At 40.2% G+C, this 24,651-nt stretch overlaps 1 protein-coding gene across 12 annotated transcripts in view; it reads left to right on the top strand.

Annotated features, from left to right (window-relative positions):
* RGS7 (regulator of G protein signaling 7) overlaps positions 1-24,651 on the top strand; it is a 315,923-nt gene that overhangs the window by 204,913 nt on the left and 86,359 nt on the right. For all 12 annotated transcript variants that reach the window (XM_068155236.1, XM_068155265.1, XM_068155272.1 and 9 more), the window contains one exon: positions 20,087-20,193. In XM_068155236.1, coding sequence (XP_068011337.1) covers positions 20,087-20,193 — 107 coding nt within the window. The remainder of the gene's footprint in view (positions 1-20,086; positions 20,194-24,651) is intronic.

The raw sequence follows: 24,651 nt of genomic DNA, 5'->3' as shown, positions 1-24,651 counted from the left end.
GCAAGGAAGGTAAGTGTAAGGCCTTCTCTTGATTTTGTTACTGATTTTCTTTAAGAGGGTTTTCAGTTTTCCCGTGACAGATTGAGAGGGATACTATGTCCACAGAGGAGCGTAGTAGCGGTTCAGAATTACTCAAACTGCTGTGTGCTCTGGTTTAATATATAAAGGACATAACTTGCCATTTCATCTTGGACATTTTAATATTTCCTCTCATTTTTCAATATGCCTCTGCCTTACCCCTCACCCACCCCCCCCCACCCCCCTTTTTTTTAAGCTCTTCTGCTGTATCTCCGTGTTTCATTCCACAGTTTTTCTAGGTACAATATCCTCTGGTTCTCATTTGCTTACAGCTCCTGATTGCATCCAATTCAGAAGTTCTCCCTCTAATATTTCACCTTTCTTCTGATGTCGCCACTTGGATTCAATTACCAACTTAAATTTCACAGATTTTCAGGTTTTTCACTGTTTGTGTGGCAGAATGGGTGCCAAAACCTGCAGCTGCAAGCCTGTCGTAGCTGCAAGAACTCATTTGGTTTCAGAACACTTGAATCCACAAAATTTAAAATATGTAGTGACAATAGAATCTAATTTTTATAGGTGCTAAAAAAATTACTGTTCTCACTAAATTTGAAATACAAATTAATAATAAGAAATCCAAACCATAATAATAAAAAAATCCAAACCATAAAAAGACTCTATTCAGCTCAGTTAAGCATGCAGAAATTATAAGAAGTGACTTACACTTGCTTTCACAGTTTTGCTTATTGGAATAGAATAGAATAGAGTAGAATTAACCAGGTTAGAAGAGACTTTTGAGATCGTTGAGTCCAACCTATCATCCATATGAGCAGTGGAATAAACAAAGTTTAAATGTCTTGGTTAAGGTCTTTCAGAGAAATAACAAATTATTGTGTTTTTTCATTGTAAAAGAAGTGAAAACTTGTGGTAGCTTCATATATTTGTCACCTAACTGGAGGATATTTTCAAATAGGCTGCTTTGAGGAAGTTAGGAATGAGGATTTACAGTATCGCAGCTAAAACCGACATGAATTTTAATAATAGGGAATGCCACATAACTGCATAATAAAATTAAATGTACTGACAACTCTTTAGGTAGTTTCATCTGTAAATTCCCAGGGGGTTAAAATTTATGTCAGTGAATGTTTGCAAATTTATGCTTCTGAATTATCTGAAACAGATGAAAACTCAAGAAATAGATCAAAAGTAATTCATTTATCCACAATAACCTCTACCATATCCACACACTTGTACCATCAGTAACAATGGCTGACTGAGAATAAATTAGAAGTGAAAAATGTATTTACGTTTCGCGCAGTACATTGAGAAGATATTCTGACATACCAAACCTATGTCCAGGAAGAGCAATTAACCAATAAATATATTTCAACATTAATATCAAAAGAGACTCTGCACACCAAGGACATTTAAGCATAATGGTAATTTATTTATTTTAATTAGCATGGCCAAAAGTCTTCTGTACAGCCAGAAAAAAAAGCAGAGGTGGCAATGTAAATTAGTTTATATCCAATGCATGCTCCAAAATACTTGAAATTAAAAGCATTTTGTACAACAACCTTTGTTTTGAAGGGTATGTCTGATATATTGGTCAATTCCAAGTTCTAGGATCCTGAAAGTAGCAAATTATTATTCCTTATTAATTCACCATTCCTTGCCTAGTTATGATTTTATAGACTCATATAATGGCTGTTCTTTATGGCCACTCTCTTCTTGTATGGAAGCCTTCATGAGATCTCTTACAATCCCTATCCTTCTTCTTCCTATGGATTTATATATATATTCTTATGTGCATATATATGTACCTATATATATACAAAAAGAGAGAGGGAGAAATGAAATTGCCAGAACTCTGACTGGAAATTCTAATGTGGAAGTGCTGTGCTGTATATTACCATTGTCTTCTGGTTTGTTTTCTGTCTTTCCTAATATTAGTCACATTGGAGATGTGAACAAGCATTTTCATAGAATCATAGTGACTCTAGTTTGTCTTTAGTCGAAGCATCACTCACTGGGCATGTGAATTTGAGTAAGTGTAGTGGTTTGAAACACTGATGGAATAATACCCACTATCAGAATAATGGATTTATGACATTTTACAACTGTAGGGTGTTACCATTAGTGGTGGGTTGAAATTCCTCCCCCCCTCCCCGCCCCCAGCATTACATTTGCCCGAACAGCTCAGTTGGAAGCAAATGAAAGCTGTATTTACAAGCAAAACTACAATCTACAATGAAATGCAATTAATATGTACAAAATATACAGTATTTACAATATTAATAAACAGCATAAGGACCCACCCTGGCCAAGGACCAGGGGAAGCTACTAGTTTCTTCCTCCCTGCCATCCCCTTACCCCCCTGTACAAAAGGGACAAGAGACATAAGCAGATAAGTTAATACCATTCACGACAAAAGCAGTGCAGCCAAGGTCATGCAAAAGCAAGTTACTATCTCAGCTTAAGTCTGTTATCTTTCCAATGGGATTGTTTAGAATTATAATTAATTTCCTTTTTACACCTAATAGTGACTTATTTACATCATTACTACTTTTTGTTCAAGATCTGTGAAAAAAAAAATTAAAGGAATAGCCTAAAACTACCACACCATCCTGGACAGGAGATTCTCAGTTGCTCTCTCGCTTTCGGGGTCTTGAGCGTGCAGGTGCATCTTTGCTTGTTTTCAGGATCCAGATGATATTTTTCCTTTCATTTTCTTTCTGCATCATATATATACACTGATGTAATCCGGTGCTTTTGTAGTGGAGGAGTAAAATATTCTGTGTAAATCAACTAAGAAAATTCTCTCTGCCTTTTTTCCCCCTCCCTTTTTTATCCCTTGGTAAAAAGGGAGGGAGGAGTTGGGAGGAGGAAGGGGGAAGTAGGGTGGTTTTTTTTGCTCTCACACTAAAACCATAATGTTAAGGAGGGTTCACATTTGAAATTTTCATCATTTATCAAAATTCAATTCTGTCTGCTGTTGTGTTGTCTGACGAATCAATACCCTGAAGTATTTTGCACTTCCTCAGAACTTGCTTTTTACTTACCTCATTAATGCTATACTTGTAGCAAATATTGTTATCATCAGTCTCAGCCTTCTGTAGATAATTTAGGATGATCACGGATAGTTCAGGATCTATTAAACACAGCTACAGTTGTTATCCTCTTCAGTGTGATAACTTACCTTTATTCCCATCATTCTACCTGTTGCTTTTTCCATGACTTTCTATCCCAGATCCATTAAATTCCTTTAAAAAACTTTCGGGGAGATCATGCAAAGAGGCCCCTGGAAATCCAAGATCATATGTTAACCAGGTTTCATGATCTTCACTAGTTTTACAAGAACAGTGACAGAGTTGTGAGACATTGCATCCACCAGCAAAAGTACCGCAGAATTTTTGTTTTCTGTCACATTTGGTTTTAGTTTCATTCATTCTAGTTCCTATCATATTATCTCTATATACATCTTTTGTGTTCTTTTTCCCCCACATTTCCCCTGGATGTCTTTTGAAAACCTGGGTACACATTTTCTAGCTTTTTTCCTTTAGCACTGAGGGTGTTTTAAACAATAAATTGCACAGTGCAGCTAACAGTTCAGCAATTAATTGACTGCCTTAAAATAGTGACCATTATGTTGACCCACATAGATGCTTTTGTTCATTTTATCAATTTATTTTAAAAACTTTGATAGTTTTTGTTGCCACTGTTGTCATCAGTGCTGTCTCTTCTTTCTGTATTTAGATTCTGCCAGTAGAGAAGAATTTAGATCATTCAGTGAGACCTCTTTTCTCTTTATGGGAAAAAAACAACAACATGTTATGACTGTGTTTTCATTGAACTATTTTTGCTGGCTAGTCTTTGTCAATATTTCTGTATTTTAGATATCAGAGTTTATCTGGCTGAGTAGTTATCTCTGTGTAAATCCTGTGCAATGGGGAGAAGTGAGCACTGAGGGGGTGGGGCATGACAATAGAGATGTATGATGGCATGAAATGGCGTTTTGCAACATTTGGAAAGTTTCGTCCTCCATTTTGATACAGACAATGAAATGTATTTTATGTGCCAGTTAAATAAATGAATTATTAATAGTGGGTGAAGAACACTGTCTAAAAGTGATCCTGAGGTCTGTGGTGACAGGTTGCACTCGATGATCTTTGAGGTCTCTTCCAACCTTAGTGATACTGAAACTACTGTTTTTTATAATTGCCTGGTATTTTGTGTATTTATATCCCACATAACTGTATCTGATCGCACTGGGAATTGTATTCCTATATTATTCTCTGGAAAACTACCTCCACAGTCTTCATTGTTACCTTGCCTGAGCTTTGATGATGTTTTTCCCTAATACATGTCTCAATTACAGCAATTTACTTATAAAGCTTTTAAACATCTGCTGGACTTGAAGAGCACAGCAATGAAAGAAATACATTATTTTCAGCATTTCATGCTCTTAATTTGCTGGAGGTCTGATAATTTTTGTGAAGAAGATTGTATTCTCCTTGACTGTATTGAGTGCAGTGAAAGAGGCAATTATTTTTGTAGCTGCTACATGTTCTTTGAACTCCTTGGTCATAAGTGGGTGTTCTGTGGTTATGATAGCAAAGCATGACAATGATACAAAAATAATGGTTGATGTAGTAGTAATTGATATCAAAACAGACTTAGAGACTGAAAAAATGTCATCATTCATCTTAACCAGCAGTAATCAAGCAATCATAGCGAGAGTTTAGTGCTACCTATTGCTTATCCTCACTGAACTTTAGAAAGTCATTATCTGGCATTCCTCTGATTCAGCAGTATTATTTTCTGTAGTTCCTTTAGGAACAAATGTTTTGTGCACTGAAAAAGCCTGTGCCAACTGTTGCAATCTACTGGCCACAAATCAAGGAAGTGCACCAGCCATGCCAATTATTCACGTGCACTGGATCTGCTTAGCTTTAAACCTCCAACAAAGCTGGTGAGAGGCCTTGAACACAAGCCCTATGAGGAGAGGCTGAGGGAGCTGGGATTGTTTAGCCTGGAGAAGAGGAGGCTCAGGGGTGACCTCATTGCCTTCTACAACTACCTGAAAGGTGGTTGTAGCCCGGAAGGGGTTGGTCTCTTCTCCCAGGCAACCAGCACCAGAACAAGGGGGCACAGTCTCAAGCTGCACCAGGGGAGGTTTAGACTCGAGGTGAGGAGAAAGGTCTTCACCAAGCGAGTCATTAGTCATTGGAATGGGCTGCCCAGGGAGGTGGTTGAGTCACCGTCCCTGGAGGCGTTCAAGAGGAGATTGGACGTGGCACTTGGTGTCATGGTCTAGTCATGGGGTCTGTGTTGATAGGTTGGACTCGATGATCCTCGAGGTCTCTTCCAACCTAAGTTATACTGTGATACTGTGATACATGGCTGTGGCAGTGACTCTTGATCATATGCTTGGAGTGTGCTGTTGTAACTGTTCCTGTGCCTATGATATCCAAACCCAGCTTACTGAGAGTGGAGTTGGCAGGTGGTTAGCTGTGCCTTGCCTTGAGTATGACAAAGAAAGTGAGAAGCAGTGATAGTGTACTGTGGCCAGGGAAGCATTCTGTCATACAGGGCACCATGTCTGAGGGAACCATAATGTAGAAAACATTTCCTGTCTGACACACAAATTCTTGGCTGTCATGTGTTGCAGAGAATGTATCTCATAGTTCCCCACTGAATGTTTGCAGACAAACAATTTGGTCACACATCTATCTGCAGGCCTACCCTGTAGAGGAGAATAAAGTATGAAGATCTGGCGTACCAGCAAAAATATGACCTAAAAGCAGAATAGAATAGAATAGAATAGAATAGAATAGAATAGAATAGAATAGAATAGAATAGAATAGAATAGAATGGAATGGAATGGAATGGAATGGAATGGAATGGAATGGAATAGGATAGGATAGGATAGGATAGGATAGGATAGGATAGGATAGGATAGAATAGAATAGAATAGAATAGAATAGAATAGAATAGAATAGAATAGAATAGAATAGAATAGAATAGAATAGAATTAACCAGGTTGGAAAAGACCTTTGAGATCATCAAGTCCAACCTATCATCCAACACTATCTAATCAACTAATCCATGGCACCAAGCACCCCATCCAGTCTCTTCCTAAACACCTCCAGGGATGGTGACTCCACCACCTCCCTGGGCAGCCCATTCCAATGGCCAATCACTCTTTCTATGAAGAACTTCTTCCTAACATCCAGCCTGAACCTCTCCTAATAATTATACTACTGAGTAGAAATCGTCTATGTCCAATATATTTGGTCTTCTACAGATGCTTGAAATTGTGTGAAATTGAATTTTCAAAAGTATGGTATTTGCAGTATTTTGTTCAGTTTTGGGTTTTTTTACTTTAAAAAAAATTGTCTTTAGCAGGTTTGTTCAAAAGGGTCCACATATAACTTTATATATTAGCATGTTCAAACTGGAGTGGGGAATTAATGAAGTATTAGGAAATATCTTATGAAAGGAAGTACAGACTGTCATTAGGGAAATCAAGACACTGGTTTTTGCCCTGAAGAAGTGTGGGAATCAAAGCTCAAACTAAAAAGTTTCAGTTTCAGAGGAAGTGCCAGTGGGAAAAGCAGGAAATCCATGCTTCAAAGGAGTCTGGATTTCATCCTTCTGTCCTTTCAATGTAAAGAGACAAGAGATACCAGTAATTAAAATTTTTGAAAGTCTCTGAATTCTGCAAAATTGAAAATAGAAAAAGTCAAGACTTACAATAATGAAAATAGAAGGAATACTCCACAAATGCTGACTTGTATTGATTAATATATTCCACCACTGGAAAGGCTGATTGCTGGTGTGATACTGGGAAATTATGCAATGTTTAATTTTCCCTCGTAGTTAAGTTTGCTCAGTGTTTGCTGCTTGGATGGATTTCTTCCACCACGTATAGCTCTATGTTTCCAGTATGCAAAATGAACACACCAAACAAATGCTATTTTTTTCCCCCATCAACATAAAAGCTATTGTGCTCTCCACAAATCATGGCATTCTGAGGTCTCAGGGGTATGGTCTTCCTTTCAAGATACAATTTTATCAAGAGAATAAACACCAAGCTTCAATATGAGGTAGCAAGGGTTAATGTGTGAATTGGCTGACATCCCATGAGAAGCAATCACATAAAAAAATTGACAGTACAACACACAAAATATTTTCAAGAGGAAGGTTTATCACACACAGAGAATCACACGTAGAATGTATGTATTGCTAGCAGTAAGATGCAACTTCTATTTCAAAGATTAACTTTGTTTTCCTCACATGCTAACTCCTTTCCTTTTTTCTCCCCCCCCCGGCCCCCCTCTTGTGAGTGAAGAAAGACCTTTTTCTTTGCTGCTTTTTTTTTTTTTTTTCTTTCACAAAACTGTAGGTCAACTTCCCCTTTCATTTCATGATGGCTTGCCTTCTTTGCAGAGTTCTGTCAGACATCTAGGTCAGTCCCAGTTCACCCTTATCCTATGAGCACATACAGCAAGATTAATAGCAGTCCCCAGTTTGCTGGATTGTTATTGTGAACAAAGTATCAATGTTGCAGGTATACAGCATTGTCTCTAGAGTTAGCATATGCATGTAAGTGATGCCCTATCTTACAGATTGGCTCAGACTCTGAGGGTGGACATTAGCATTCCTTGGGCAGATGAGGTTTCACGGCACTTCTCTGATAGGCTTTGCCCCTTACCTGCTGAGTGATATGCCTCTGGCCTGCTGACAGCATCAGCAGCCACTGTTCTAGAACACAGCACAAGCAAAATCCCACCTGTTTCAAGTAAGCTGTTGTGGTAACAGATAATTTGATGTGCGATGAATATCTTGCCATCAAGCATGAATCTAACTTATATTGTGTTTGGGTAAACAGTTCCTCTTCCTTCACTAACTTTTGGCCTCCCTGAAATCACTCTCACTGAGTGCTGCTCCCTTTGCAAATCTGATCCTTCAAATGGAACAGATTAGAGAGTGTTACATGGATGTTCAAGAACTTTTCTATCTGTTTTATTTCCCCCTCTTTAAATGCCACAGTTGGGCCAGACAGTGAGTCTCCTTTGCTTTGTGAGTAGCCAGCTGTATTTTATTACTTTTACTTAAAGTTAATAATTTGCCGCTCACGTTTGTCCTGGCAATGAAATGACAGCACGAGTGAAGTGAGAGTAAATGATAATATCTTGGCATTTGACACATAAAATGAATGTGTGCTTGTAAAGTTCTGACTCATTAATTCTTTTTCCAGAGAGCCATGTGGCTTAGCAACGCCCTTCAGTACTGCGATGGATTTTAGATTAGACAAATAGCCTCGAGTAACAAACGCTCTATTACAGTATCACAGTATCGCCAAGGTTGGAAGAGACCTCAAGGATCATCGAGTCCAACCTGTCACGACAGACCTCATGACTAGACCATGGCACCAAGTGCCATGTCCAGTCTCCTCTTGAACACCTCCAGGAATGGTGACTCCACCACCTCCTTGGGCAACCCATTCCAATGACGAACGACTCGCTCGGTGAAGAACTTTCTCCTCACCTCGAGTCTAAACCTCCCCTGGCGCAGCTTGAGACTCTGTCTTCTTGTTCTGGTGCTGGTTGCCTGGGAGAAGAGACCAACCCCTTCCTGGTTACAACCACCTTTCAGGTAGTTGTAGAGAGCAATGAGGTCACCCCTGAGCCTCCTCTTCTCCAGGCTAAACAATCCCAGCTCCCTCAGCCTCTCCTCATAGGGCTTGTGTTCAAGGCCTCTCCCCAGCCTTGTTGCCCTTCTCTGGACATGTTCAAGTGTCTCGATGTCCTTCTTAAACTGAGGGGCCCAGAACTGGACACAGTACTCAAGGTGCGGCCTAACCAATGCAGAGTACAGGGGCACAATGACTTCCCTGCTCCTGCTGGCCACACTATTCCTAATGCAGGCCAGGATGCCACTGGCCTTCTTGGCCACCTTGGCACACTGTTGGCTCATGTTTAGGCAACTGTCAATCAGCACCCCTAGGTCTCTCTCTGTTTGGGAGCTCTCCAGCCACTCTGACCTCAGCCTGTAGCTCTTCATGGGATTGCTGTGGCCAAAGTGCAGCACCTGGCACTTGGACTTGTTGAATGACATCCCATTGGACTCTGCCCATCTGTCCAGTCGGTTGAGGTCCCTCTGCAGAGCCCTTCCACCCTCCAAGTGACTAACATCTGCTCCTAACTTGGTGTCATCTGCACATTTGCTGATGACTGACTCAATCCTCTCATCCAGATCATCAATGAAGATGTTAAAGAGGATGGGGCCCAGCACTGATCCCTGGGGGACTCCACTACTGACTGGCCTCCAGCTGGATGTGGCACCATTCACCACCACTCTCTGGGCTCGGCCCTCCAGCCAGTTCCTAACCCAGCACAGAGTGTAGTGGTCCAAGCCATGAGCTGACAGCTTAGACAGCAGTTTCCTGTGGGGGATGGTGTCAAAGGCCTTGCTGAAGTCCAGGTAGACCACAACCACAGGCCTCCCCACGTCCACCAGATGGGTCACCTGATCATAAAAGGAGATCAGGTTGGAGAGGCAGGACCTGCCCTTCTTAAATCCATGTTGGCTGGACCTGAGCCCTTGGCCATCCTTTAGGTGCGCAGTTATTGCCACCAGGATAATCTGCTCCATCACTTTCCCTGGCACTGAGGTCAGGCTGACTGGCCTGTAGTTTCCAGGTTCCTCCATTCGACCCTTCTTGTGGATGGGGACCACATTGGCCAGTTTCCAGTCACCTGGGACCTCACCGGTGAGCCAGGACTGGAGGAAAATGATGGAGAGTGGCTTGGCCAGCTCATCTGCCAGCTCTTTCAGCACCCTAGGGTGGATCTCATCCAGTACCATGGACTTGTGAGTGTCCAAGTGGCTCAGCAGGTTCCGAACTAATTCCTCATGGATTTCCAGGGCATTACACTGCTCCCCGACCCCATCGCCCAGCTCAGGAGGCCACTCGTCCTGAACTCCTGCCTTGCAGTTAAAAATTGAGGCAAAGAAGGTGTTCAGGACCTCAGCCTTTTCCTCGTCTTCAGTCACTGTGTTCCCCTCCAGGTCCAATAAGGAGTGCAGGTTCTTCTTGCCCTTCTTTTTAGTGTTAATGTATTTGTAAAAATGCTTTTTATTATCTTTCACAGAGGTGGCCAGCTTCAGTTCCAGCTGGGCCTTTGCCTCTCTAATTTTTTTCCTACATAATCTAACAACTTCCTTAAACATACCGCGAGAAGCCTTCCCCTCCTTCCAAAGGTGATACAGCCTCTTTTTTCCCCTTAAATCCTCCAGGAGCTGCTTGCTCATCCAGGCCAGTCACCTTCCCCACCAGCTCATCTTTCGGCACATGGGAACTGCCAGTTCCTGTGCCTTCAAGAGCTCCTGTTTGAAGTAGGTCCAACCGTCCTGGACCCCTTGGTCCTTGAGGGCTGCTACCCAGGGAATTTTACAAATAAGTTTCTTAAACAGGCTGAAGTTTGCCCTCCGGAAGTCCAAGGTGAAGGTTCTGTTGGTGCTCCTCTCTATCTCCCTGCATATTGAAAACTTCACTATCTCGTGGTCACTGCACCCTAGGCAGCATCCCACGATCACATCTCCCACCAGTCCTTCTCTATTGGAGAACAGCAGGTCAAGCAGAGCCTGACCCCTGGTAGGCTCACTTAATAGCTGCATCAGGAAGCAGTCCTCCATGAACTCCAGGAATCTCCTGGACTGCCTCCTCTCTGCTGAATTAAGTTTCCAGCAGATATCTGGCAGGTTGAAGTCACCCACAAGGACAAGATCTAATGATCTTGAGACAGCCTCCAGTTGCTTGTAGAATAATTCGTCAGCCTCCTCATCCTGCTTGGGTGGTCTGTAACAGATTCCAACCAGGATGTGAGATTTGTTAGGCTGCCCTCAGATTTTAACCCACAGGCTCTCAATCCCTTCTTTCTCCACCTCAAGTTGTGTGGCAGAGAGTGATTCCTTAATATACAAAGCCACCCCTCCTCCTCTTCTCCCTCACCTGTCTCTCCTAAAGAGCCTGTAACCCCACAGTGTAGCACTCCAATCGTGGGTGTTATCCCACCATGTTTCTGAGATGGCAACTACATCATAGTCACCCTGGTGGACCAGGACTTCCAGCTCCTCTTGCTTATTGCCCATGCTGCGTGCATTGGTGTACATGCGCTTCAGCTGGGCTCCCGACTTCTCAATTGCCCCTAATTTGTGCCCTACTCTTTCCTCTGCAGAGGGACCGATTTCCTCACCCACCCCCTTCCGACCTAGTTTAAAGCCCTCCTAACGAGCCCTGCCAACTCTAGTGCTAGGACTCTCCTACCCTTTCTAGATAAAAGTAAAAGTTGCCCCATGATCAAAGAAACCAAAATTCCACTGCTGGCACCATCCCCTGAGCCAATTGTTGATGGCATGGGTTCTCCCATTCCTCTCACTGTACACCCCTGCCACTGAGGGGACTGAGCAGAACACCACTTGAGCTCCTGCCCCATCAATCAATTGTCCAAGGGCCTTGAATTCTTTTTTAATTGCCCTGGTGCCCTTCTTGTCAATTTTGTCACTCCCAGCTTGTATTACCAGCAGAGGGTAATAGTCAGAGAGCTGGATTAACTTTGGGAGTCTCCTTGCAATGTCCCTAACGCACGCCCCGGGTAGGGAGCAGACCTTCTTGTGGGATGGGTCGGGACGACATATGGGTCCCTCAGTACCCCCCAGGAGAGAGTCCCCAACAACTATAACCCTTCTCCTTTTCTCTGTGGAGCTGGTCGTTACAGTTGGTGGGGACTGCTTGGCCTCAGGCTCCACTCTGGATGGCTGCTCCTCAGCCCTCTCATCCCCACTGCCCTCGACCTGCAGGGCCTCATACTTATTATGCAAGGGCAGTGGAAGAGGAGGAGAGGGCCGGGATGGATTTCTCTTGCCACCCCTGGCAGGGACCTGTATCCATCCCTCCCCATTTCCGGTGACCCTTCCCTCAGTAGGGGAGATCTGCAGAGCCTTCTCCCACAAATCTAACTCCCTTTCACTTTCCCTTATTGACCTGGGCCTAGACACCTCCTCTTTCAGGTTGGCCACTTCATCCTTCAGCTCTGCCACCAGACTGAGGAGAAAGTTCACCTGGTCACACCTGACACAGGTGTTCTCTCCTTCCCTCTCTATTCCAAGTGCCAGGCTGAAGCACTCTCTGCAGCTGGGAGCCTGGACTCTGGCATGCTGATGAAGCAGCTCTATCTGGGTAGATGCTGGTTTTCTACCCTTTGTCCTAGTGACGACCATGGTTCAAAGTTTGGTTGGTGGTTGGTTGGGTTTTTTTTGTGTGTGTGGTTTTTTTTTGTTTGGTTTTTGTTTTTTGTTTTTTTTATGCAACCAGCAGAAAGGCTAGCTGGTTGATGGAAAGGGAAGTTTGGGTTTTCCACTGTCACTTACATCATACAGCAGTCATAAAGACACAAAGTGCCCTAAACCGTGTTGCCTGAAAGAATTTTTTCTCTGGAACTGAGTGGTATAGTTTATGATCAAATTTATAAGCTGGAAATATGATAAAATATGGATATCATTTATTGGATATAAAAAATATTTTTCTGAGCTAATTTGATCCAGGTTTGTTTGCCTGCTTGTTGATAGGTTGATTACACATGATAGGATGCTAATAAACAGTGGCACATTACCTATTCAAATCCAGCCCGTCAGTTCAAAATGCTGTACGGCAGGCAAACTGCACACACCTTGTCAAATAGCCTCTGACACGTGCAGTTGCTTATCTGAAATGTGAGGCATGGGGTCCACCTTCCACCCCCACCAGGCAACCTCAATGGCCCCTGCCTATTGGCTCCTTAACCTCAAACCTGGACCCTGCAATGGGGAGGGAGGAGAAGGGGTGGTGGCCAAACAGATTTAGCTTGCTTGTTGATGCCTCTTCCAGGACACTGAGCTGCATAGAAGAACATTAAAAAGGCACTGAAAAATGCTCTCTTAAAGTGCAACAGAATTGGGAAATGCCCCGTTTTCTTTTCCTCAGTCCCTCAGGGATTACTGCAAGCCACCTCAGAGGTTGTGAGACTGTAACTATAATAGAGACTACATCAACAAAAATCCTGAGATGCATAAAGAAAAGTGCAATCCACATTAATCACTGAAAACGTACCCTTCAACAAGTTTCATTCATAGAAACCTGTTTATTCCAAAGAAAAACAAGGTACATCCATCCTTTCTAATCTCTTCCTATGGATGTTGTAGTAAGAGAAAACTTGTTCCAATGGTATTTCCATACCCTGTAATTTGAGATGAATGAACTATCATCCATCCATCAAACAGTCAGGAGGAAACCTCACTATGTTTAAGAAGGAAATAAAATGAAAGGTCAACAACCAGAGAATATTTTTTCATTTTGTAGATTTCATCAGGTTTACATTCTCTGAAAGCATTGAAAATGTCTGACTGTCTTGTATAATAGAGTATATTAAAAGTGACTAGCATTTGATGGCTCTCCTTGTAATGGCATAGCAGATGGCTAGGCAATACTACTATTTCTCACAAAAATATTTGCTAATCAATTTTTGCTCATGTGTTGTTCACTTCACCCACTCAGCTGAATAAAGTTCAACAACAGAGTGAACCATGGAATTTTAAGCTTTTTCTGAGCTCTCAGAAGTAGCAAGCACATTAAGAATCAAAACTACACCTACAGCAACATTTGGAATGTATTTAAAATACTTCATATACTGTTGAAATACAGCAAGATCATAAAGATACATGTCTTGTTTTCACTTGAGTTATGCTTTCTCCATTAGCTTTTATAAGTTGCAACACTGTCCTTTTTTGACTGTGAAAAATTAAAACACTGATCCAGGTAAATTTGTTCCTTGAATATGCTGTTGCACTTTTCAGTAGTGCGAGTGCTATGAATTACACCTGGATCCTTGGTTCATATAATTGTCTCCAAAACAGTCAAGAATAGAAGCTGAACTCTATTGTATTCTGTCAGTTATAACTCCATTCTCCCTCAGAATTTCTGTATGATATCTCTGGAGGCATTTTTATTCTTTGTATAGCAGTTGAACACAATCTGAATTATGCATTCTCACTGAGGTTATCTGTGCGTAACTAAGAATGTAGCTTACACTGTATATTCTTAGACACAGTGGATGAAGACTGGAAAATAATAGTTGTGTAGATAACCCATTTCTCTTTGTGTCCTCCTACACTTGTCATCTGAAGAAAAAAAAAAAAAAAGTGTTTTCTTGCTTTTAGTCTGTGTTCCTCCAAATTTTTAATGTGTGTTCAGAATGCTTACAAATATTACACTTTCTACCTGTGAACCTTTCAAGCTTCTGTTTTTTCTTCTTAGCTACTGCACTCCATAGAAGTTGTTTATATTCCTGATTTCCATCTGGCATTCTTCCAGATGAAATATGCTTCTCTAAGTAAAAATTTCCTAACTTCACATGTGGGAATAGCTGGGGTAATGCAGAAGCTGTCGGAATTGAACTTCCAGGCAGTTAAGCATGTAGGACTAGTCTGCTGCTGGGTACATTTTCTTTTTCAAGCTCATGATTTTGTTCCCTACCCTACTGTTCTACTTCACTGGCTTCTTTGAAGCATTGATTTTCAATCTGATTTTTAGCAAATTGAGAGATACATCAAAGTGTTGTCTTCATTGTGTCTCTCATACATTGGACAAATTCTTTCTTGGAGTTTAGAAATCTCCAGACAGATGAGTTTTCTTTCTGTGTAATAGTTTCACTGCTGCTACACAGATAGCAACAGTTTTGGTACCCTACCAGTCTGGTGTGAATCAGGGTTAAGAGTTATGATTTTGTGGATATTATTTACTGGTACAATTTCATGGATGTTGTTCACCTATCAGCCATATAGAGCCATGGATTTATAGGTCATTCAATCTCTGTGCAAAGATTACTGGCAATGGTTTAGTTATGAATTTACCCCATTGTCAGATAAGACTAGTCAAGAAGAATTTAAACTTTCAAGTGAATGTCTTTATTCTTATATTATGTGAGCTACAGTGGATCTTAGATTAATATTAAAGAGATGTATTTGTGCATTTATAGTTATGCAGTACTGGAATAAGTTGCTGGATTGTTAGCCATAAAAATGAAAATTAATTATCTATTAGCTAAAAGGACAGAGAGACACCTTCACACTGAGCTAGTGTAGATTCATCCTACCTGAATGAGATTGCTTATCGTGACAGTAAAAACACTTTAGTCACCATACATAACTGAAGAAGAGGTAAAGGCTCCTACTGGGAATTATTCAGATCTTAAATAACCTTTATTGCATTCTGGGTCACTCCTTCCAATTTTTAATCAAAGAACTAGTAGTGTCTATATGCTTGTGTATGCAACTCAGTGTTCAGTGAGAGAAATAAAAGCTATTATTCCTTCTGTAACCAGCCCTGCCAGGTTTATAGGCTGTTCTGGTAGGAATAATTTCTTCTTCAGTTGTCTCCATCCCTTTTTTATGCTCACTGTTCCACTTCTGCTTGACTTACCTAGAGTCTCAGAGTTGTAATATAATTCAGACTGGAGGTAGCTCTGGAGGACTTTAGTCCAACCCCTTGCTCAAAGGAGGGTCAACTGTAAAGTCAGACATGCTACATACTTTGGGTTAGCTTAAAAATGTCCCACTCCACCTCCTCTAATGAATCTGTCCGTGTGGGCAAAAGGGTGAAGTACAGAGTTTTCAGTGATGTTGATGAAGTATGGGTAACCAAATAAACTTGTGTTTCTTTCTTGTATCCAAAATTACAACAGGTGAAGTTTAAATGAATCCTTCTTTCTGTGTTTGTTAGCAAGAACACAGATATCAGGACTCATACAAGACAGTCCTTCAAACTCTTGACAACCATGACCTTGGGCTAATAACAAAAAATCTATAGCTGCTCTATTCTGCAAAGTAGTATGTCGAATAGAATCCATGTTTAACACAAGTCCTCTGAGGGCCAGGGAAGAAGTATTACTCTGTTTCTATAACCAACACTCCAGTTTATTTAGAGTGCCTGAGGCCTTAGCTGCTGCCACTCCTGGAGAAAAGAGGGATGCTTCTACAGTGTTTCCTCTTCCTCCCAAATCAGTGCTGTCTTCACAATCTGCTTCAAAAGCATGAATGTTACACCTCTGCCTTTTCCTGAGATGGTTCAAAATCGTAGAACTGTTTGGTGTCAACATGGACAACCAACCAAGGCTACAGGGTTCTGCCTTGATCTGCCAGGGTAAGGTTGGCCAGGCCCTGTCCCCAAAGAAAAGGAAAAGACCTGCAGGCAGACAGCGAGGGTGAGTAAACTCCTTTGCTGTTGTGAATTGAGTTTTTATATTCCCTCCCTGCAAGAGTGGCATCCTGAATATTCGTGGTTCTGCCTGATGTAAAATTAAACATAACACAATAATCTATTTTTACTCATCCTAACATACTAATCTCTTGAGGCTCAGTTTTGAGCTAAGGGAAGGTACTGAGTCCAATTGTTCCAACCCTTGGCCATATATTCTAATGTTAAGTTTGTTTTTTCAAATTTCTCCCAACTAAAGCCATCAAAATGTTTAAATCCTCCATAAATTTTGTTAACCATACTAAAAAACAGATTTAAAACAAAAATAATTAAAAACATAACATGCTTTAACTAGTCTTTCTTGTGACATTATACCTGCACTCCCCCTTTTTGTTTTTATAACAAAAAATGAAGATGTCTTTTGTACTATAATCCATTTTAACCACCACTTTAACTATTTGAGATTATTACTTACTATGACATTTTGGTGAGTTGATATAAACCCATGTAAACATGTTCCCTAATCACATAGCAATTGAGCAATCATGATATTCAGTCCTAATTCAAATGTCTTCTGGTGTTGTTCACATGTGATCAGCCTCAGATCAGTGCCATCAATTTCAATTTAATATGACAGTCACTGGGATCAGTCTTAAGTCTGCTGATTTTCAGCTTCCTGGGCGCTGATGTTTCACCCAAGTGTTGATTCTTGCATTGTCAGCTGAGATGTTTGCCGAACCACGTTATAGAACTCCTCAGCTCATGATGTGGGTCAACTTTTCCTTGCTGGTATCACTAAAAACCTGTAGGTGATAACATATACATCCCTTTCCTACACTAACAAATCCATTTTCCTTTTCTTAGGCTAAACCTCTGTGTAATGTATCAAATTCTTCCATTATTTTATATTGTGTAATTTTTATAATCCTTATCTTAAAACAGTATCACAAATACAAAGACCAAAAAACATTTTATAATATCCCTATATTAGGCTCCTAACTTATGCTAATATAAAAAATCCATGAAAAACTTAAAAATTGTGTTAAAATTAAATCACTAATTTCTAAAAAAGAAATTTAAAAAAGTTACATTTTATAGAGTGCTCTTTTAAAAAGAAAACTTATTTACTATAACCTATACTTATATTACATAGAGCTCTATTAAAATGATGGCACACAAAAAAGTTTTGAACCAGAAGAGAAACTTAACCTATGAACTTGCAGAATAACTTATTCTATTTAAAATTATTCATTATCCTTATAATTTATTGTACTTATTACTTAACATACCTTATTACAATTATTAAATACTTATCATAAGTACTCATTAGTTATGATCCGTACCATAAAAACTCAACTACTACAAACATTAAAATAACAAATCTCCAATATCCATTATAATAAAAAAACAATGCTAAAATCATTATCCATAGCAGGTTTGCATCTACAAAATGTTAAAATATCTTTCTTAACAAAACTTAGCACTGTTCCTTTAAATCTTATACAGCTTCTTCAGACTGCAAATAACTGCAAACAAGGGAGAGAGAGAGATAAGAGAGAGAGAAGGAGTGGGGTGAAGGAGGGGGGGACAGTAGAGAAAAGCACTCTTCTTCCGTTGTTTACAAGCTGCTGTCTTCAGAAATGTGCAGATTTTCAAGTTTTAGAACTAAAGTTCTGACTGCATGAATACTGCTTTCAGCTCCCAAGTTTCCTTTTCACTAGTTTCTTGATGATGAAAAAAATAGAGCAGTGTTCCTTTAAAAAATCAGGGACTGGTAACTGACCATGCCTGATGTATGAGAGTGACGGGAGCTGCCATTAACTCTGCTGCTGTGGGACAAACCAAAGCCACAGCCTCTCCTTGGGCTACCGGATGGACGCACCACTTTCCCAAGCTTCCCCTCACTGAAGCCAGATCTGTGCAAAGGAAAACCAAAGGTTAGGGGAGAAGCTGCAAAAGCATCTTCTGCCAAAGTCTCTGGATGTTGATGCATACAGGCTGTCAGCACATCACTCGCAGCAGGATTTTTTAAGGTGTGCAAAACTCTATGGCAATCAATGTTCTCCACTTGCTTCTCCAAGGCAGCTCCAGTATTGGACGCTGCTTTAATCACTCTGATCTTATCATTCTTCTTAGCGTAGTCCCAAAACGTAAGTCTGATCTTATCCCAGATCCCTGGATCATACACTGTCCATCTAGTAATACAGGAGTGGTGCTTAGTAGCCAAAAAGCATCTGCTGAAGAGCAGAGGTACTGATTGATTTCTAACGTTGCTTAAAGATTTTCTGAAAGGCTTCCAGGATACTTTTCTGCTCCTGAGCCAGCCCACTCCCTTGGTTTTTAACAATATCACTAAAAACGCTCAAAATATTTATCTGTTCTTGCGTCAATTGATTCCCCATGGTTCACAGCTGCTTACCTTTTGTACGGCGAAAAAGACAATTAGAACATGCATGCATTTGTGTTTCCTGTCAACACTCTTATCTCCCAGTTTGGCTGTGCTCTGCTGCCAGTCCTTCCTTTCAAGATTCTTGCCTAGGGGGTCCCCAAGAATTTGGGTCCCTGTTTGGGTGTCATTTGTCACGGCAGATTTGTCACAGACTCTAATGTGGTAATTGAAGACATTTTGTTAATACATCTGAAGGCCTTTTATATGCCCAAAATAGCTGATGTAACATATGGGCAAAGATAGAAAATCTGCAGCTATACTAATTTAACAAATGCATATTCTTTTCACTACTCAATATTGTTTCTACTTTCTTGTCTGCAAGGTGAGGATAGTCTCGGATAGGTAGCTTGCTTATACACATTCCAGAAAGCTTTCATCCCACAGTTTTGAACTTGCAAGCACATTTCTTTTTTACCTGCCTCATCTCTTTAGGGGGACTTAGATCCTGCTAGTTCCAATCCCCACAGGCATAGAGCATTTTTTGGGTGTGAAAAGATGCTATTCAGTCTGGAGAGGAGAAGGCTAGGATGGAAACTCATCTATGTTTATAAATACCTGGTGGGAGTGTGTAAAGGAGACAAATCCAGGATCTTTTCAGTGGTGCTCAGTGACAGGATCAGAGTCAGTGGGCACAAACCAAAGCACACTATGTTCCCTCTGAATATCAGGAAACACTTTTTTTATTGTGGGGGTGACAAAGCAAAGGTTGCCCAGAGAGGTTGTGGAGTCTCTCTCCTTGGAGATACTCAAAAGCCACCTGGACACAGTCCTAAGCAAATGGCTTTAGGCATCCCTACTTGAGCATGGTGATTAGATCAGATGACCTCTAGAGGTCTCTTCTAACCTCAGCCATTCTCTGGTCCTTTGTTATGTTCCCAGTAGTGAGAAACTTTTAAAGAAGTCTCTGTCCTTTACTGTAGTTCTGATAAAACTATTGATGAAGATATCATACAATTGGAATCAACTACTTTATCATCATGTAATCTGAAACTGTTCTGAAGAAGAAAAGCAGGCTGCACCATCAGGGTCAGCTGTTTTCAGCTCTGAGTGAATACTGCAGTAACTACCTGTTAATGCTGATATAAGTAGTGGAACTGCAACTACAAATGGGACATCTCATAGTCATTTGTTAAGAAGAGTAAAGGGATTTCTTTCCATTTTCATTATTATATCACATAGAAAAGAACAGCACTTTCTTGATGGCAGGAACTTGACTGAGAGTCAAGTGGTTATCTGCAAGAGGTAAGGTGAATCTGAGCAAGATAACTAAACTGTTTAAAGGAAGTAATTTTTTTTTTTCCTCTCTTTTGTTCTTCAAACAGTGGAAGCCCTACACTTAGGAACACTGATGGCAGCACATGGCTATTTCTTTCCAATCTCAGACCATGTTCTAACACTAAAGGATGATGGCACCTTTTATCGATTCCAGGTAAGTGCTCCTGACTTGTGCAAATGGAAGCTCATATTAAAGGTCTTACACAAGGTTCATGGCAGATTTTAACCACATTTTGTCTCTCATGTAACTGAGTATATAGTGGCAATTCCTCTTAAAGTAAAAAGTGGCAGAAGGATTTTATTTAGAAATGAAGTCAGCAAAGTATTAAGATAACAGTGACCATTTTGATCTTGGGAAAAAGTGAGATAATGCTAGGTGTGGAAGAATCTATCATGAAATAAATTCATCTAGTATTATATAGTAAAGGAATTTAAATTGTCTTTTTGACTTTTATTCCGAATATAGTCTTAATGTGGAAAGGAGGAGACTTACTATGTCTGATTTTAAAAATGACTGGTAATGTTTGTATTCTTTCCTATTTGAGGATTTCCTTATTGGTAACAGAGTAGTGCTGAACTATTGTGTAGTCTTCAAACAAGAGCAGACAAATTTCCACATTGATCTGTCAGTCCAGCCGCATACAACAAACATGAAGATGTTTCAGAAGAAGCTGGAAGGGTAGATATGTATACCTATCCATACACATACATTGCTGAGATTTTATTATATTAGATTTCAAACTAAGGTCTTAGGGAACAAGAGTGTTGCTTTTCTAATAGTGAATATCAGGTTTGCAGGGCAATACCACCTATGACTCAAAACAAATACAATTGCATAGTATCTGGTTACATATTTTAAAGAAGGAATTAATTTTGCTTGCCATGTGACTTTGGTCATTGCTTTTCCTACTAGGTGGTCTTTCTAGCAGGTATCATCAACAGCTGCTCTGAGATCTTCCCTAGATGTTTGCTGCTTTGAAATAATGATCGTCAGTATGAAACTGATCATATGACACCATAGTTTGATATTGCTACTCTGTTATTTCCAACTGTGTTAAATACTTAAAGAAAAATCATATCTGGTAGAAAAAAAGTCTACTGTCTTCAAGATACTTAAGCCTAACCTTAGTCTTAAATATTGTCTAAGAGCTATGAGGAGTAAAATGAAACTGAGATTGTGGTCTTTAAAATGCAGAAGAAAACTGTGATATATTGGAGATGAGTCGTAGTCTCAAACATTGTGTTATGTTAATTGCTATGCAATACTTTTATCAGTATTTTAATTATGTTCTATAGACCCACATAAGGGAAGAGAAAAGTTCATAATATTTGGTGTAAACCAAAACTCTAAGAGTGAATATAAATATGTACTGCACAGTCTGTCGAGAAAGAAAATTATTGCACCCATGTGTACAATATTACCATATTTCCGTATGTCAATCCTATGAATCATACAGTGCAAAAAACCTGTCCTTCAGCAGGGTAGTAAGTTACATGTGTATATGGGTAATACGAAGATCAGTCACTCCAGGTCTCCTCCCCCAAATCCATTATTACTATGGAGAGGATTTGAACTAAAAGATTTCCTTCTCATGGTGCTTCATCCTCCACAATGTTCAGTATAAAGAAGAGAGGGATGATACATGGGTGAAGGGGCTTACTGCTGAAGGAAAGGCACTGATGTGGTTGTGAGGTGAGCAAAATCGGAAAGTCGTGTGGTTGAGGCTCCAGTTCTCGAGGTTCCAGTTCTCTGCATAAGCAGCAGCCATAAGGACAAAACGTTGGAGGACTTCATTTGGCAGAGAATAAGACTTATTTATAGGAGTGCTGGTCATTGAATTCTACATAACTGCTGGCCTGCTTCTATCTCAAATGTGAGAAATAACCACCACTGCTAGCATGATAATTCAACTTAAGGAAAGAATTAGCTGCACTGTGAACAATCAAGGGTAACAGCTGAGAGTTCTCCAGCTACTCTTTCATGGGCTTTTGTCAGAGATCTATAGCCTACATGTTTGAACATGAAACTTCAGTTGATGTATGTAAGTTAAAGATTTGGCACTTATTGGCCATATACATAGGAAATAAGGTAATTGCCTCAAGCATCGCTCAGTATATATTTGCAGCATTTTTGTTGTTTAGTGCTCTGTGGTACCTTTTACATTGCTATTCCTATGCTAACAATTTTAAAACAAGGCAAATTTAGCTGTTAGTGTACATCATGAGCTATGTTATTAACTGGAGTTATAAAAACAAAAGTTATGTCATTACAATTCCAGATTCCCCATAGAAATTAGACTAATATAAAATCTGGTACTGAATCTGTTAAATTGCAAGATGCAGACAATATAATGGGGAGGAAAGTGTGACTGTATGTGTGTGAATTATGCACTAGAACAGTTGCATAGGTGCTTTGGAAGTAGGACCCTGTGAGAATAGGACAGGATTCACAAATTTCTAGATGTTTTAATAGAAAGAGAAAACCTGACAGCCTTGAAAAGCTCAGTAGCCATCTCTGCAGAGAAATCTCTGTCTGTGATACAAAGACTTGACCTACAAAAAGCCAGGCTAGCCTTAATAATGTTCTCCACACACTTCATTTTTTGTTTTCCAAAGGGTGAAGCATTCTCTTCTGACAGTAAAATAACTTCCAGCTTGTTTTAAACAACCTTCTGTAGTACAGAAATACCTAAAAGCAGTGCAAATGCCCTATTACAGGCAAAATTACTCCTTTTCAGTTATTACTCTTGCCATCAAGTGGGCTATAAAATTGTTGTGGTATCTGCTTTTTAAAAATAATGTGTTCTTACAAATTAAAAACAATAATTTCTGGTAATTGCTTGACCGATTTAGCCCTGTGATGATAACTTAGTTCAAAAGGGACTGATCTAAATATTAATTGCCTTACCCACAGAGGAAATTTTGTATTAGTCTTAACAAGGCAAAGCAGAAAATTCAGGGATAGTGATACGCTCTGAACCACCCTGAACAGCCAAAATGCCTGTCAAAGCTGAATACTTGCTAAACATCCTCCTGTACCTGAGAGCAAATAGGTATGAGGGACCCAAATAAGAAAATTAAGGTGCACCTTAGGAAGCAAATCTTCCTGGGCCCAGGGATTAGAGAGATCTTTTATCCACTTAAGTAATAATATGTCCATTCTGATGAGAAGGCCTAACTTGCCCTCTCAGCTGGTAAATTATAATGGTCTCCTAGGGAAAGATATGTTGATTTCTTCTACAAGTTGCACATGCATACTAAGTGTCTCATTGTTCATAGTGAAAAATATTTCCTAATACCTTTTGTTTTTAACCAAACTGCTTGGATACTTGAGGCTAGTGACAATCACATTCTCATTTTGTGACAAGATTAATTAATGATTTAATGTAAACTAATTTTAAGGTGTGTTTATGTTCTGCTGTTCTGTAACTTCTAAGAGGCAAGGCATAAATAGCTGAGAATAAAATGATAGTGGGAACAATTTTTTGAGAAAGCATGAGTTTTGTGAAGATAGCAGCAAAACTCATGGATTTTGGCAAGATAGTTTTACCTGTAGTGTCTTCTGTTCCACCCCTGGGAACACTCTTGACAAACACATTTAACCTCTCTGACTTTATTTTTGCATATCTAAGTTGTGGATAAAATAATACAGCAACCACTGTAAAATATTGTAAAATATTGTAAGGGATTCTTGTGTCTCAGGTAGAATTACATTGTCTCCTACATCAGTTTGAGTCATCCTTTCTTGTCTAGCTACCTCTTGTCTCAGTCCTTGGTCAGCCTCTGGCCATTCTGAATACTGAGGCTGTGGCTGAACATCACAGCTCTTCAGCCACTCTCCCCGGATCATCCAGAATGCTTTAAGGGAAGGATTTTAGTGGAAGCCACACTTCAGAAACAAATAAGCAGATTATCTTATCCAGCATTTGGCAGATTTTCTTCAGCAGCTACAGGTGCAAGGACTAATTCATGGACTCTTCAGCTCAGGATCAGCATGTAGAAGTTCTGTTTAGGTTTCAAATAGAGAAAAGTAATTTCCAATTATCTTTCTGACTGCCCTGTCAGTGCTCTTCTTTTTTTCTTTTCTTTTTTAACTGAGACAAACTTTCTAATCACAGAATGTTAGAGGTTGGAAGGGACCTCTGGAGACCATTGAGTCCAAGCCCCCTGCCAAAAGCAGGATCACCTAGAGTAGTCTGCACAGGAATGCATCCAGGTGGGTTTTGAAAGTTTCCAGAGAAGAAGATTCCACAACCTTTCTGGGCAGCCTGTTCCAGTGCTCTGTCACCCTCACTGTAAAGAAGTTTCTCCTCATATTGTGGTGAAATCTTCGGTGTTCAAGTTTGTATCTATTGTTCATTGTCTTATTACTGTACATCACCAAAAAGATATTAGCTTCCTCCACTTGATACCCACCTCTCAGGTGTTTATAGACATTGATCAGATCCCCTCTCAGTCTTCTCTTCTCAAGACCAAACAGCCCCAGGTCTCTCAGTCTCTTATCACAGGGGATATGCTCAAGTCCCCCTAATGGTCCTTGTGGATCTCCCTTGGACTCTCTTTAGCAGATCTCTGTCTCTTGAACTAGGGAGCCCAAAACTGGACACCGTAT

This window comes from Melanerpes formicivorus, unplaced genomic scaffold, assembly GCF_026170545.1.
Source record: "Melanerpes formicivorus ecotype bairdi unplaced genomic scaffold, bMelFor1.0.p_v2 SCAF_2, whole genome shotgun sequence".
Classification (NCBI taxonomy): Eukaryota; Metazoa; Chordata; class Aves; order Piciformes; family Picidae; genus Melanerpes; species Melanerpes formicivorus.
Note: the sequence above shows the minus strand (reverse complement) of the source record. Positions and strands in the feature narration are given on the sequence as shown.